The sequence below is a fragment of the Apus apus genome, chromosome 1 (assembly GCF_020740795.1).
Source record: "Apus apus isolate bApuApu2 chromosome 1, bApuApu2.pri.cur, whole genome shotgun sequence".
Classification (NCBI taxonomy): domain Eukaryota; kingdom Metazoa; phylum Chordata; class Aves; order Apodiformes; family Apodidae; genus Apus; species Apus apus.
This window is the reverse complement of record NC_067282.1, coordinates 125,242,352-125,255,363: the sequence shown is the minus strand read 5'-3', so window position 1 is coordinate 125,255,363 and position 13,012 is coordinate 125,242,352. Positions and strand designations below refer to the sequence as shown.

The window sequence follows — 13,012 nt, the reverse complement described above, 5'->3', positions numbered from 1 at the left end:
TCTTGGTAAATCTTTACATCAAATTTTTCCAGATGTCATGTTCTGATTTTTGTAGCAATCTCAATGTAGAATTAAGATGGATTGAAAATGAAAGAAGACAGTACAAATGTAATTTGTTAACTTCTCTGTGTAGCTTAGGCGATTGAGTCTCATTCATTTCTCATGAGGAAGTATTTTTAATTATTTTTCCTGTTGCGCCCTGCCCACTGGATTCATAGGAACTTCTTTACTTCTAATAGAAGTGACAGAATGCTACAGTGTATCTCCTCTCTCTTCTGTCTTATCCAATCTTTTTCAGATGAAGTGCCTGGCAAGGCACTCACTAAACTAGCAGTTCCTGTGATTCTCTGCAGTCATGCATAGCCAAACTTTGCAATGCCTTTTTTTTTTTAATAAGTACAATTTCCATCACTTCCCACCCACCCTTTTCAAATGTGGCACTGCCTAAGTAGCCTGTGTTTTTAATAAGCCTTGTGTTCTGAGGAGTGATGCCCTAAAGCTTTCATCTGCTAGGGTGCTGTGAACATTTATTGCAGCCTGAGAAATACCTTAATGAATCCTTTATGATCTCTTATTTCAGTGAGAGTGATGTGAAACAACTTTGGTTGCAGCTGAGAAAAGATGAACCTCATTTACTTTCCAATTTTGAAGAGTTTCTGGTCAGAATTTTTTCCCAGCTCCAAGAAGCAGATAATGAAAAGAACGAGTTGGAATGCGCTCTAAAAAAGTTAGTACTTCTGGTTATTGGACTGTTTGTGTATCTTACCTACCATCTGCACATTGGAAATAAGCAAGGTATTTCTTGAGAAACTATAACCACAAGTGTTCCTGTAATGTAAAATTGTATTAGTCATGAAAAGTACCAGTAAAATTATTTATAATGCAGAACTATCTTAAATTAGCTTTTCTCTTTGAGTTAACAGATTTTGTTGACTGAAATTCATTTGCAGATGCCCATTATTGCATTGCAGTTTTAAGTCAATATTAAGCAATTAACTTCTAGTTAATCAGTTTTATTCCAGAGGACAGTCAGATTTACCACTAAATCTGGTAGATTGTCTTTGTGCTTTGCAAATATTGTGCACAGAAAAGCTATAAATCTAGATAATTGGCCAGAATAATGAGAGCTTTAACATCTTAAAGCAGCACAAAGCACTGATACCAGTGAAAGTGTAAGTTAACAAATATATATAAAACAAACATATGAATATAACAAACAATATATATTGGTTTCATATATAAAAACATATATATAATGTGTATATATATAAACAAATGTATAAAACACATATAAACCCAAATATACAAGTTAATGTCTCTCAGTCTCACCTGGCTGCAGCTGGATGTCCGTTTGTCCCAGTCCTTAATTCTGGAGAATTGATCTCTGGCAGGCATCCCCGCTGGAGAGGAGAAAGTCCAGCAGCCTTCTGAAAAAGCAGAAAAGGGAGTCCCTGATCAAAGATGGGACCAGGCTTTTATAGAATAAAGTGGACTGGCTGCTGTCATTTAACTATTTAGCCGTATCTTCAAAATCTTTCATTGGAGAATAAAAGGAAAACAGTGGAAGAAGCCAAGAAAGCTCTCTTCTCACCAAGCAAACTCTTTTGTTTATCTATTTATTCTTATTTTGCCTACATTTCAGGCCTAGCTGTGGCTGGGCTCTATGTTCTATAAAGTGGAAACATAGAACATGTAGAGCATTAAGTATAAAAAAAATATGGTAGACACCCAGATTACAAAATTAATGGCTTTTTTTTTTTTTCTAGTGTATAATCATTGTCTTGCTCTTATTGGTGTGAATACCCTAGGAGATAATGTACTTTATATATATATTTGTACTTTATTTAACTGTAACACATGGAGGAATATACAGTAGTGTCGTATAAAGAGTTTATTAATCTCTATTCAAAATCTTTCTAGGATGTCTGTAGATGAGCTAGATGCAGAGGGATTTTTGCTTTTCTGTCTCTAGAGAGGAAAGAGGAGAGGAGAGGAGAGGAGAGGAGAGGAGAGAAGAAAGGGGAAGAGAAAGGAAGAGAAGGGAAAAGAAGGGAAGGGAAAAGAAGCAAAACAAAGCACCTGTCTTGTTCCCTTTCAACAGTTAATTTTTTTATACCTAAACTAAAGCACCTGCTCAATGTAATCTTTCATGTATCAAAATGCAGTAATATTAATTGAAGTTTTCTACAGGGAAAAGTGAGCTTTGTAAGTCCTTCTGTTTTCCTACATTTGGACACACTTGTACACAGTGTATTTTTTCCTGTTCGTCAGCTGGGCTTTTCAAATTTGTTTCAGCAAAGCTGTTAAAGAGACATGATAGCATTCAAGAAGGCCTTTCAAGAAGTGTGTTCTAGCTAAAGCACCTTTGACATGACAAAAGCACCTCATTCAGTGCTCTTGAATGAGGTGAATAATGCAATCCCAGAGTTAAAAAAATTGAAGTTGCAATGAAAATACTTTAACTGGAAAACTCAGGCTCTGGTATTCTTAGGATTGTCACTGGGCAGGTGTGTTCCTTAAATGTAAGATTTAGCAGTCATTAAAACAGCTGCTTTATATGGAAACATTAGCTGTGCAGCTTTATTAGCCTTTGAGCTGTTGAAGCTTTCCTTCCATTAAAAAAAAAAAAAAAAAAAGGAAAAGAAAAAAAGAAAGTAATCTATGACCTTTTCTGCACAAAAATTCTTTATTTCTGAACCCTACAACATTCTCTGGAATCTTGTGTTAAGGCGGAAATGTAGGGCTTAGCTTGCAATGTGAGCCATGACTTGAAGTAATGCTACACAGGCCCACTCAATATACTTTTCTCTCTTATTAGAAAAATTGCTGCTTATGATGAAGAAATTCAACATCTCTATGAGGAAATGGAACAGCAAATCAAAAAGGAGAAAGAGCAGTTTCTCTTGAAAGTGAGTATCTGTTATTGTAGTCATGGTTTCTCTTCCCAGTTTCGGTGGCTTTATTTTTCATTCTGAGTATGAAAGGAAAACCCACAAAATGTGTTTCACAACAGAATAAGAAAAAACATCGTTTGCCTCACTGCTACTTTTGTACTGACCCAAGCTTTACAGCTTCAAACTAAGTGGCTTATTGGATGAGAGGAGCATTGATGTCCTGTGCTGAGTGGTTGGCATACAGTAGCAGGTGGCATTATTTTGGAAGTCAACTGAACTATAGCCTCAATTGTATCATCAATGCTGCTATAGGTGTAACTTCTGTTTACAATTAGGAAAAATGCTCCTTGAAGTGGTTCTGAGGAGCACTAATGCTGTTAGAGTTCTGCAGCTGAGGAGGGGGTAAGTTTTCACTGAAAAGCAACAACAGATAAAGCAAGCGATGCTAGTTTCTGAAACCACCATGGCTATTTGCAAAATAAACACATAGGTCAGATGCTTTTTTTCAGTGTCATGGTGCTTCCAGAACACCTGTCAGTGAATTCCCTTATCTTACAAAGTCTCCTTTAAATCTTCTCTACTGCTTTTACAGTTTGTTCTTTAGATTTTCCTCTCCTGTTTAATCCTAAAACATGAACACTAGCAAGAACTCCTGGTATGCTCCAGGAAAGAGTAATCATTTAGGTGGGAAGGCACCTATGCTGCTCGTAACTTTTAAATGAGATCAGATTGCTCAGGCACTTGCCCACTTAAGTTTTGAGTATGCAAATGATGGAGATTTCACAGCTTCTCCAGGTGGCTTGAGACCACCAGTCATGAGCTCCTAGCTCATGCTTTTTGTTGCCTTGAAAGCCGTCATATAAATTAAAACAATATATGGTTTCAAACAACACACAGTACAAAAAATGTTGCCAAAACTACTGGATATGCATCAGTTATTGCCTCCATTCTCAATCAAATATGATATATAAAAAATCCCTTTGTGATCCAAATAAATAAAGTATTTTTTGTTTCCTAACATGAAGTGTGTTAGAGCCAAAAGAGCCTTAATCAGCTGTCTAGGGAATCAGTCTTTTCACTGGCCTCATAAGGCCATACATTTTGTTCATACATTTTTTTCTATTCCAAGCTGGGAGGAGATTGAAAAGATGAACCCTTTATATAAAGTTTGTGCATCAGCTGAAGATTAAGTATTTGCAACTTTCCTGAGAGCAGTTGTTGTGAAAGAAGTGGTTTATATGCTCTTAATAGCCCACTAGTGAAGTTGTTTTGAAAATCCTAGAACAACAAAGACTTTTCCATAAGCAGTGATTGTTGGATCTCCTAATTAATTGTATATTTGAGGTAAAGACATTTATTTCAAACTTTTTCATAAAAACTTCCAACTGAAGCTATTTACAGTTTATTCAGCATTCATACTAATGGTTGTCAGATGCTCAATAAGTGTCTTTTCTTAGCATGACTAATTTGGGATTTTGGGGAGATCTGACCATTAAATTCTTTCTCTAATGCAAAGTCTCACAAAGTCTTTATAGCCTGGAGAGATGCCTTGATGCCATATAAAAGGGGAACTATTATGGCTTGAATGAAGAGCAGCTCTTGGAGAATACATTTAAAGAAGTTAGTAAGGCACAAATAAGTACAAATTGCAGCTATATACAATACTTAATATGCTGATGACTGAAAGTTGTACAACAAAGTTGTATTCTGTCATTTTCAACTGCATATATAGTCTTCCATGTAAGAAGTCATTTAACATGCATTTGTTTACTCCATTACATGTACTGCTGAAGGGGAAAAGCATGTAGGATATACTCTATATTGAGGGATTTTTAATTTTTGCTTAGAGGCATTTTCCTGGGGACCTTAGAAAGTTGAATCTTGTTGTGGAGGAATAGGACAGATTCTCAGCTGATGTGAACTGCTGGAGCTCGATTTTACTAAAGGGTGGCCTTATAATTTGTTTCAGCTGAGGACTGTCTGACTGAGTAATCCCAAATACAACTGGGAATTCCAGGGTACTTAGATCATGGATAGATTGACATAACTGCTAAGAGCTGGAAGACCAGATCACTTTTTTATACCAGTAGAACATCTGTGAACAACTGTTGTTACTGAAGGATTTTAAAGGTAGCAGGTATTGTTTCTTTAACCTGACTTGCTGTGCAGTGTGTCAGTAGTCTGTATCTCCCATGTCAATCTTGATATCTTTTATGTTAGTTACTATATGACTCCATAATAATTTAAATGTGGCCAGGTTGCTTCTGTCAGTGCATTCTCAACACTTTTCTGTGCTAGCAATTGTATTGTTTGGGAAACTGAATGTACAGAAACCTATTCACTTCTTGGATAGTTTTCTTCTGCTTGCTTAGCTCTCTGAAACAGCTCACTGCTGCAACAGATAGGCATGAATGCTAGTGTGGGAGAGGATTAGGGTATGTGTAGGTAGAAATGAAGGATACATTCTAGCATCGTTGATTTAGGTTGGCTAAGTTCCTAAGGCTTGTGCCTAAGATAGAAGACTTCTGCCTCCACTTTGTAGACTTGATGCCTACTCATGTGCAATCAGCACATCCTATAGCAACCTTAGTCATTGAAGTTGCTGGACTACACCTATTTACAGAAGCTCAGAATCTAGATTCATGAGTTATACCATCACTAAATTGAATTCTATCAGTTGCTTGCCTATTATTTTCATGCCTGATTCTTTATGTCTCCTCCTGCTGAGGAATTGTGCTGTTCTGTTAATCCATTTACTCTTTGAATTTTGCAGGACACAGAGAGATTTCAGTCCTACAGTAAAGAGCTGGAGTGCAAGCTCCTGTCAAAAGAACAAGAACTGGAACAATTGCTTCAAAAACAGAAAAAGGTATTAACTGATATCCTTCAGAGATTAAAAAAAATATATTTTTTGTTTGTTTATATTATTTTATTCAGGTACCATCTTAGGTCCCAAAAATGTAAGTTGATGTGATGTGGTTCTGCCAAACTCTGACCCTCTGTTGCTTTTGTATATACTGTAGATACCTCAATGCATTTAAAAGCGGAGTCATGACTGCTGGGCTTCTATACATGGGCTTAGGAAAAATATTGTGCAATGATGTGCAAAATACATTTCTGTGATAAGAGTTTTATAGGAGTACATGATTTTCTTGCATGGCAACAGCTTATCAAATTCCCATATTAAAGACTGATGTGTTTTGTTTCTTAAATAGCATGGCCTGCTTGGGGAAGCAGAGTATTTCTGCATGTGTAAACTTGCTGTAAAGAGTCTCCAAGGTCAGTGCATGACAGACTAGAAATAGGGAAGGGGGATAGCACTGAAATTTAAAGGGCTGAAATAAAATGCTGAGAAAGCCAAGTCCCTCTCTAGAATTTGAAGATAAAATACATGTAAAGTTTATTTTCCTGGCAGCAGGGCTTGGGAGTGCGAGTCCTGGAAATAGGAGAGATGTAAGAGGGGAAGCAAAGGAAGAGGAAAAAAAAGCCTAAGAGCAGTTTTCTAGTTGTGTTTTTTTGAGATCCTCTGCTGAAAATTGAATCCAGGTTGTGCTCAAGATGATGGGAATTGCAGGATTGTATTTGAGTAAGAGGGGAAACAAACCCCCAACTTAATATAATTATGCAGGTTTATCTGATGAGGATAGAGGACTGAACTAACAGGCTGTTACATAATGGAAATTAAATGCGTGATGATAATTACCTTTGTTCAAGTACCACAGTGAATCAGAATACATGTGGTTTTATGTGGGCTTTTGACCATATTGACTATCTATAATTTTGCAATTAATATATTTTAATATTCTTTTTTGGTTGTGGGTTTTGTTTAGTTAGGGTTTTTTTGCTTTAAAACTATGTTTAAAATTTAGTTAGCAACCAGTAGCTTCTACTGTGTTCTAAATTTGGTATAAAAACCACAGAAGCTATCTAAAGGCTTACACTCAATTTTAAGCCTGGTCTAATAAAATAATACAAGCAGCAGTATCAGAAAGTTTTATCTTATGATGTATCTTTTATCTTATGATTATTGTCTACGTTGCCTATTGTCTATTATTGCCTATCTTGGAGAATATAAAGCAATATCTGTGCTACTTTTCTTAGTATTATTTTTATCTAATTTTATGCTTTCCTTTTCAATTAATTGCATTGTTTATAACTAGTGTGAATACTGTTTTTTTTTTTCTAATTTATGTCTATTTTTCTATTATTGGTAATTTCTCTTCTTTCTCATTTCCCCTTTCCCTTATGAATATGCATCAGTCTTAAGCATGGTGCTTTTAAAGGGCAGGGCCTCAATACTACCATAAAAGTTAAACTATCCTATTTTATTTTTATGGAAAACCACTAAGGAGCTTGTTCTGAGTGAGAGATTAATAAAAACACAGATCAGAAGCACTCAAAAATGAAAATCAAGTGATTGGACTGTTAAGAAAGGCATAAAGAACAGAATAATCCCCAGCCTTATAACACTATAAATGTTTCCTCTTTCACATGCACCTGAAATAAATAGGGAAAAAAAGAGAAAAAATACAAAATGGATGCTGAGCTAAGAACAAGAGAATGCATGGAGAATGCTTAATGTGTGTATGTTTGAGGGACAGCAATATCTGTCCTCAGTAGCTGTTTATATTGGACAATCCTAGCTTTTTATTTGATTTTAAACTTGTGAGTTTTTCCTCCCATTTTTGTCACAAAAAAGTGAACATACACCATTTGCTACTGTGTCTCTGCTTAACCTGTGGTAATTGGTTAATTCTCTCAGCTCCCAAGATTTTCTGAGCATAACTGTGGGCCATGAGTCTTTCCCAGTCTATTTGCATCTACTGACTGTGTGAGCCAACCTGCAGATCCAATAAGCAGCTAGGACCTATAGGCTCTATATGCCATTCTATACCAGCTCAGCATCCACCTAATGAGTTATTCCACTGTACTGGGAGTTGTTTAAATGAGTGTTTTAAAAGCAGTGTTTGGCATTAATTAAATGATTGCGATACAGCGAAATGGAAGGAGCTCTGTATTGCTGTGAAATAACCCTTTCTCCTGTTGTGTCTTGGGGTTTAAATATTATGAGCATCTGCTATTGAGCATAGTTTCAACATAATTGTTTTTCTCACAAAAGTAAGCACTAGGTTTTATAGCAAGTATTTCTGACATCAGCACCTATGATCTGGGGAGCTAACAATGGTTACTCTTGCACGTACATTTCCAGGCCAGTCTATCAGTTTTCAGATGGCTGTATGTCGCAAGCCAGTACTGGGGGGCTACTGGCTGTGTTCTGTAATTGGGATTTCTGCCTTCAATTTATTTCTCTTAAGCTTTTTGAAAGTTCATCTTTGTGTGATCACTTTTTCCTTCTCCCAAAACCAGTCCTCTGTGTAAGAAAGTCTTGTCTTCTAGTACCTGAAGCACCTTTTGTATAGAATAGATAACTTCATTCTGGTGAGGAAAGGAAGCAATACTCAGAAACTGAAGTGGTCTCTCAATGTAAACCAACATTGCTCAGCAGTAGTTTGATACCCTGTGAGTCAGTGTTTTGCGTGAACTGTGAGCCTGCTGAGGCCACAGCTCAGCAAATGTTTAAAGCTGGTGCTGCTGTTGAGGTAAGTGCTCCCACTATATTCTTGTTCCTAACCTTTCACAATCCCAGCTTGAAAGTATTTTCTCATTTTGTTTTGAACCTGGGTCTTGAGGTTGCATTCAAAACGTTTTTACTTTGGAGAGTAAAAGGGAATTAAAAAAGCTCTAATTCACACTTCATGGCAGATATAGCTAAGATGGGAGAAAGGTTATTGCTTGTTGGTATTACTGAGGATGGGAAGGCTTGTCAACTACTAGATTTAAACCTAGCATTTTTTCAGTAGAGCTCTGGATCACTTTGTATAGACTTTGTCATTGTGGGAAATGGTCTAAAATAGCAGTTTTGAGTATCTAGTAAATGCTGCTAATCTGCTTGTTTAATACCTTTTTTTTTTTTTTGGTGGTTTATCCTGGTACAGTTTTGAACTGGGTGAAATGAAATCGTAGAATGTGGAATGGCTTTGTTTTTGTGTAAAGTAATTGTGTCTGTCCACAGAATAGTGGAAGAGCACCCTATGTGTTCTATTCGGCTTTAATAGAAATAGCTTCCCTGTTCAACTAATCTCTAAGACTTGAATTGAAAGCCTCAAAATCAAGATGTCTCAGTTAGTTATAGTACATTCTGTTCTCTTTTCTTCCATCCCAGTTAGAGCAGCAATGTACAGAACTTCTCAGTGGCAAAGAAGAAACGAAAGTAGAGAACACCAAGCTAAAGCTGACTAACCAAGAGCTGCTGAAAGACTTGGAGAGAACATCTCATGAACTAAGCGTGGCTCAACAACAGTTACAGGTGCTTCAGGAGGAGGCATCAAGACTACATGAGGAGAAGGAAATGTAAGTCTCCAGCTGCAGTGGTTCTAGTACATTTGTTTAGTGTGCCAGTGACCGTGCTTCTCAGGGAATTTAGTGTTGTGATTTAAGTCTGTGTCATAAGCAGAAACAACCAGCAAAAACAAGTCAGTTCAAGTCATTTTTACCAAAGTAATTCAGCATATTTTCTGTAACATATCTGGCTTCTACAGAATCTTTTGTTTCTTCTTCAAAAACTCAGTGTTTGAAATTAAAAATAATTTTAATTAGTTAAAAAGTATATTTTAGTTTTGAAATACCAGTGTGATTCCTTACAGAAATTACACTTGTGGCATATGATACTCCATCCTCTTTGAAGCTAAGTCTGTCCAAAACTTGCTTCTTAGAATGTACTCTGGCAATGACATGACTAGGATGTGCTTTTCTTCATCAGAAGTAAGTGTATTACATAATTTCTGACCAAGGAGCCTGTCCACCAAGATAAAGCATAGCTTATCAAGCTGAATCACAATTCACAAAAGGCCTTATGATGATCCAGAACCATCATTTTGGGGTCTCCAGTTGAAATGCTTTGGATTTCAGATTCTGACTCTGAATTAAATAATTTCAAGAAGAAATAATTGCAATTAATATTTTGAGTGATATCTCTGCTGGTGATGCCCTTGTTCATTCAGCCCAGCATCCTGTTGGCTTTCTTTGCCATTACAGCACACTGCTCACTCATGTTGAGCCTGTTAGCCACCAAGACCCCCAGGTCCCTTTCCACAGGGCTGCTCTCCAGCCAGATGGATCCCAGTCTGAACTGCACTCCTGGATTAAGAGATCCCAGGTGCAAGACCTTACACTTCTCCCCATTGAACTTCATAGAGTTCCTGCTAGCCCACTCCTTCAGCCTGTCTAGGTCATCCTGGAGGGTGGCTCTCCCTTCTGGAGTGTCAACCTCTCCACTCATCTTGGTGTCATTAGGAAAATTCATCAGGCTACTCTTGATCCCAACATCCAGGTCACTTATGAAGACTATAAACAGCATTGGGCCCAATATCAATCCCTGCAGGACCCCATTTGTGACTGGTTGCCAGTTTGAGAAGGAGCTATTTACTATCACCCTTTGGGTATGGTCTGTCAGCCAGTTCCCCGTCCACCCCACAGACCACTTGTCAAGACTGTAACGAGTCAGTTTCTCCAGGAGGAGGCTGAGGGGGACTGCATGAAAAGCCTTGGAGAAGTCCAGGTAAACAATGTCCACCCCTCGCCCTGCATCAGCTGAGTCGGTTGCCAAACTCTACAGTCCAGCAATGAACTATGTAACCCAGATCTGTGGCTATTTGGCATATTTCAGAATAGAGCAGAAAATTAGATCAAATGTCATATTTTCTTTTTTTTTTTAAGCTTTGTGTCAAACTCTACTTAGCTATTACTAATATAATTTTTCTTGAAGTTATAAACAATGAACTTTGTTGATAAATTATTGTTATAGCTCAGCCACTGCATTTAGAACACTATTTATAGGTTTGCATGTTTGATGTGTGTTTTGGAAACTGACAGTAGAAATATTCCTCCTCAAAATGAAGCCTCTTTTTTCAGGTCCAGAGCAAAGACTGTGGAATGATCTGGTTTTAAAGCTAAAAAGAAAATCTGTCCAGTGATCAGACTGATAAATAACACTACTGTATTTTACAAGCACTTTGAATTCAATAGTGTTTGTTGTGGCTTGGGCCCAACACGACAACAAAGAAACAGCCCCATGGCTGCTCACTCAACTCCCCCCTCATACACACACTCTAGATGAGGACAAAGCTCATGGGCCAAGACAAAGGACAAGGAAGGTTCTTCACCAATTAAGGTCCCGGGCAAAACAGACTCAACTTGGGGAAAAAAAATAAAATAAATAATAATTTCACACTAATCACACACACCCAGGACACAGACACACACAGAGCAGGGCTTGCATATGTTACCCCACCCCTCTCTTCTTCCCGGGCCCAAATCCCTTTGTTCCTGGTTTCTCTCCCTCCTTCCCCCCAGCGGCACAGGGGGACAGGGGATGGGGTTTAGAGTCACTTCACAGGCTGGTGGTTCCTGCTGCTCCTTCCTCCTCAGGAAGAAGGATTACTCACAGTCCTGCCCTGCTTCCCCACGGGGTCCCTCCCATGGCAGAGAGTCCTCCACCAACCTCTCCTTCATGAGTCCTTCCCACCAGGTCCGGAGCTGCTCCAGCCTGGGCTTTCCACAGAGTCAGGGGCTGCTTCAGGAACAGCCACCTCCCCTGGCCCCGGGGTCTTCCACAGCTGGGCAATCAGAGTCCTCTGGCAGCAAATCCACTGGCCACAAAATCCAAGTCCACTGGCCAAGTTCAGCCCTCCTGGCGCCTTCAGGGAATGTTCCACCACGTTCCTCCACGAGTGCAGGGGGACAGCTGCCATCTCGCCATGGGCTGCCGGGAAACTTCTGCTTGGGCACCTTCTTCTCCTTCTACTTCACCAACCACCGGCACTGCTCTCCTTCCCCAGCACCCTCTCCTCCTCCAGCACAGCTCTTCTCCCTGAAGTGCCTCTCAGGTGTTATATCAGTTCTTTCGTACGTTAATGGCAGAGGCCCATCTCTTGTCTCTCTAATGGCTCCTTGGCTGGGTTTGGAGCAGGGGGAGCTTCTCACCGGAGCCACTCCTGTGGCCCTTCCCCTGCTACCAAAAACCCCACCAAACCAAACCAGAACAGTGTTTTATGGAATTAGGGCTCAGTCCTACTCAACTGCACTTGCAGTGTTGCTTTAAACATCTGTATTGTCTGGTAGGACCTGAGCTGTTGAAGCAGGTGTAATGCTCAGACTGTGCACAGGAAGAATTGAGGCTTCACTTAAAGGCAAAAAACACTTAAGGGCAGACACCGAGTTGGATTAAGTCAAAGTAAATGGTGTAAATGTGGTTGAAAAATCTGAGACGCTGTGTCCAATGTTTAAGGCTGCATAACTGTTAAAGGCAGGAACTGAAAAGAAGTTATAGGGAACGTAGATGTGTGAGTGTGATGTATGGTTCCAGCAGCAAGATAAACTCTAATTTCAGATAAAATGTTACATGGTCTTTAGTGGCCCTGAATGAGAAGGATTTCACTAGTATGTCTTCAGTGAATGATGCAAGTGCCAATGTCAGTGTATATTAAGCTCTCTGAATGAAGAAATTATAAAGCTATAATTTTTTTTAAGAAGAAACTCTACTCTTTCCTCCACTAATTCAAACTGCTGTGGTACTGTAGGTCTTATATGGAATAAACTTTTTAAATTAGTAACCATTCATACAGAATAAAGTCTACAGGTATGGAGAAGCTGAAGTCTCAAATGTGGCTACTCATAAGGGGAAGCATTTTACCGGTGTTGTACCCTAGTTGGAACAATTTATTTATTTTCATTACAGGGAGGTGTACCAAGTGACAGAAACCTTACAGAGAGAGAAGTCAGGACTTCTGAAGCAGCTGGACTTCTTAAGGTAATGCAGACCTTACATTCAAGAACTTATTGCATCATTTTAAAGAGGTGCATTAAAGGATGAAATCATGTTGGGGTATGTTCTGGGTAAAGATGTCCAGGTATTGGCAGAGGGTCACTGTGGGGGTGGCCTCTGTGCCAGAAAGGAGAGGCCAGGGCTTCCCTGTGCCAGACACAGGCATTCCAGCCTGTTCCAACAGATTAACCAAAAAGGTAGTGCCTCTGGGAAAGCATGTGTAAGAAAGGGTAGA

At 38.9% G+C, this 13,012-nt stretch overlaps 1 protein-coding gene across 1 annotated transcript in view; it reads left to right on the top strand.

Moving 5' to 3' along the window:
- Positions 1-13,012, top strand: part of CRACR2A (calcium release activated channel regulator 2A) — a 62,450-nt gene that overhangs the window by 25,611 nt on the left and 23,827 nt on the right. Inside the window, exons 5-9 of the mRNA XM_051643388.1 lie at positions 581-727; positions 2,819-2,909; positions 5,668-5,763; positions 9,118-9,305; positions 12,691-12,762. Of these exons, the coding sequence (XP_051499348.1) occupies positions 581-727; positions 2,819-2,909; positions 5,668-5,763; positions 9,118-9,305; positions 12,691-12,762 (594 nt within the window). The remainder of the gene's footprint in view (positions 1-580; positions 728-2,818; positions 2,910-5,667; positions 5,764-9,117; positions 9,306-12,690; positions 12,763-13,012) is intronic.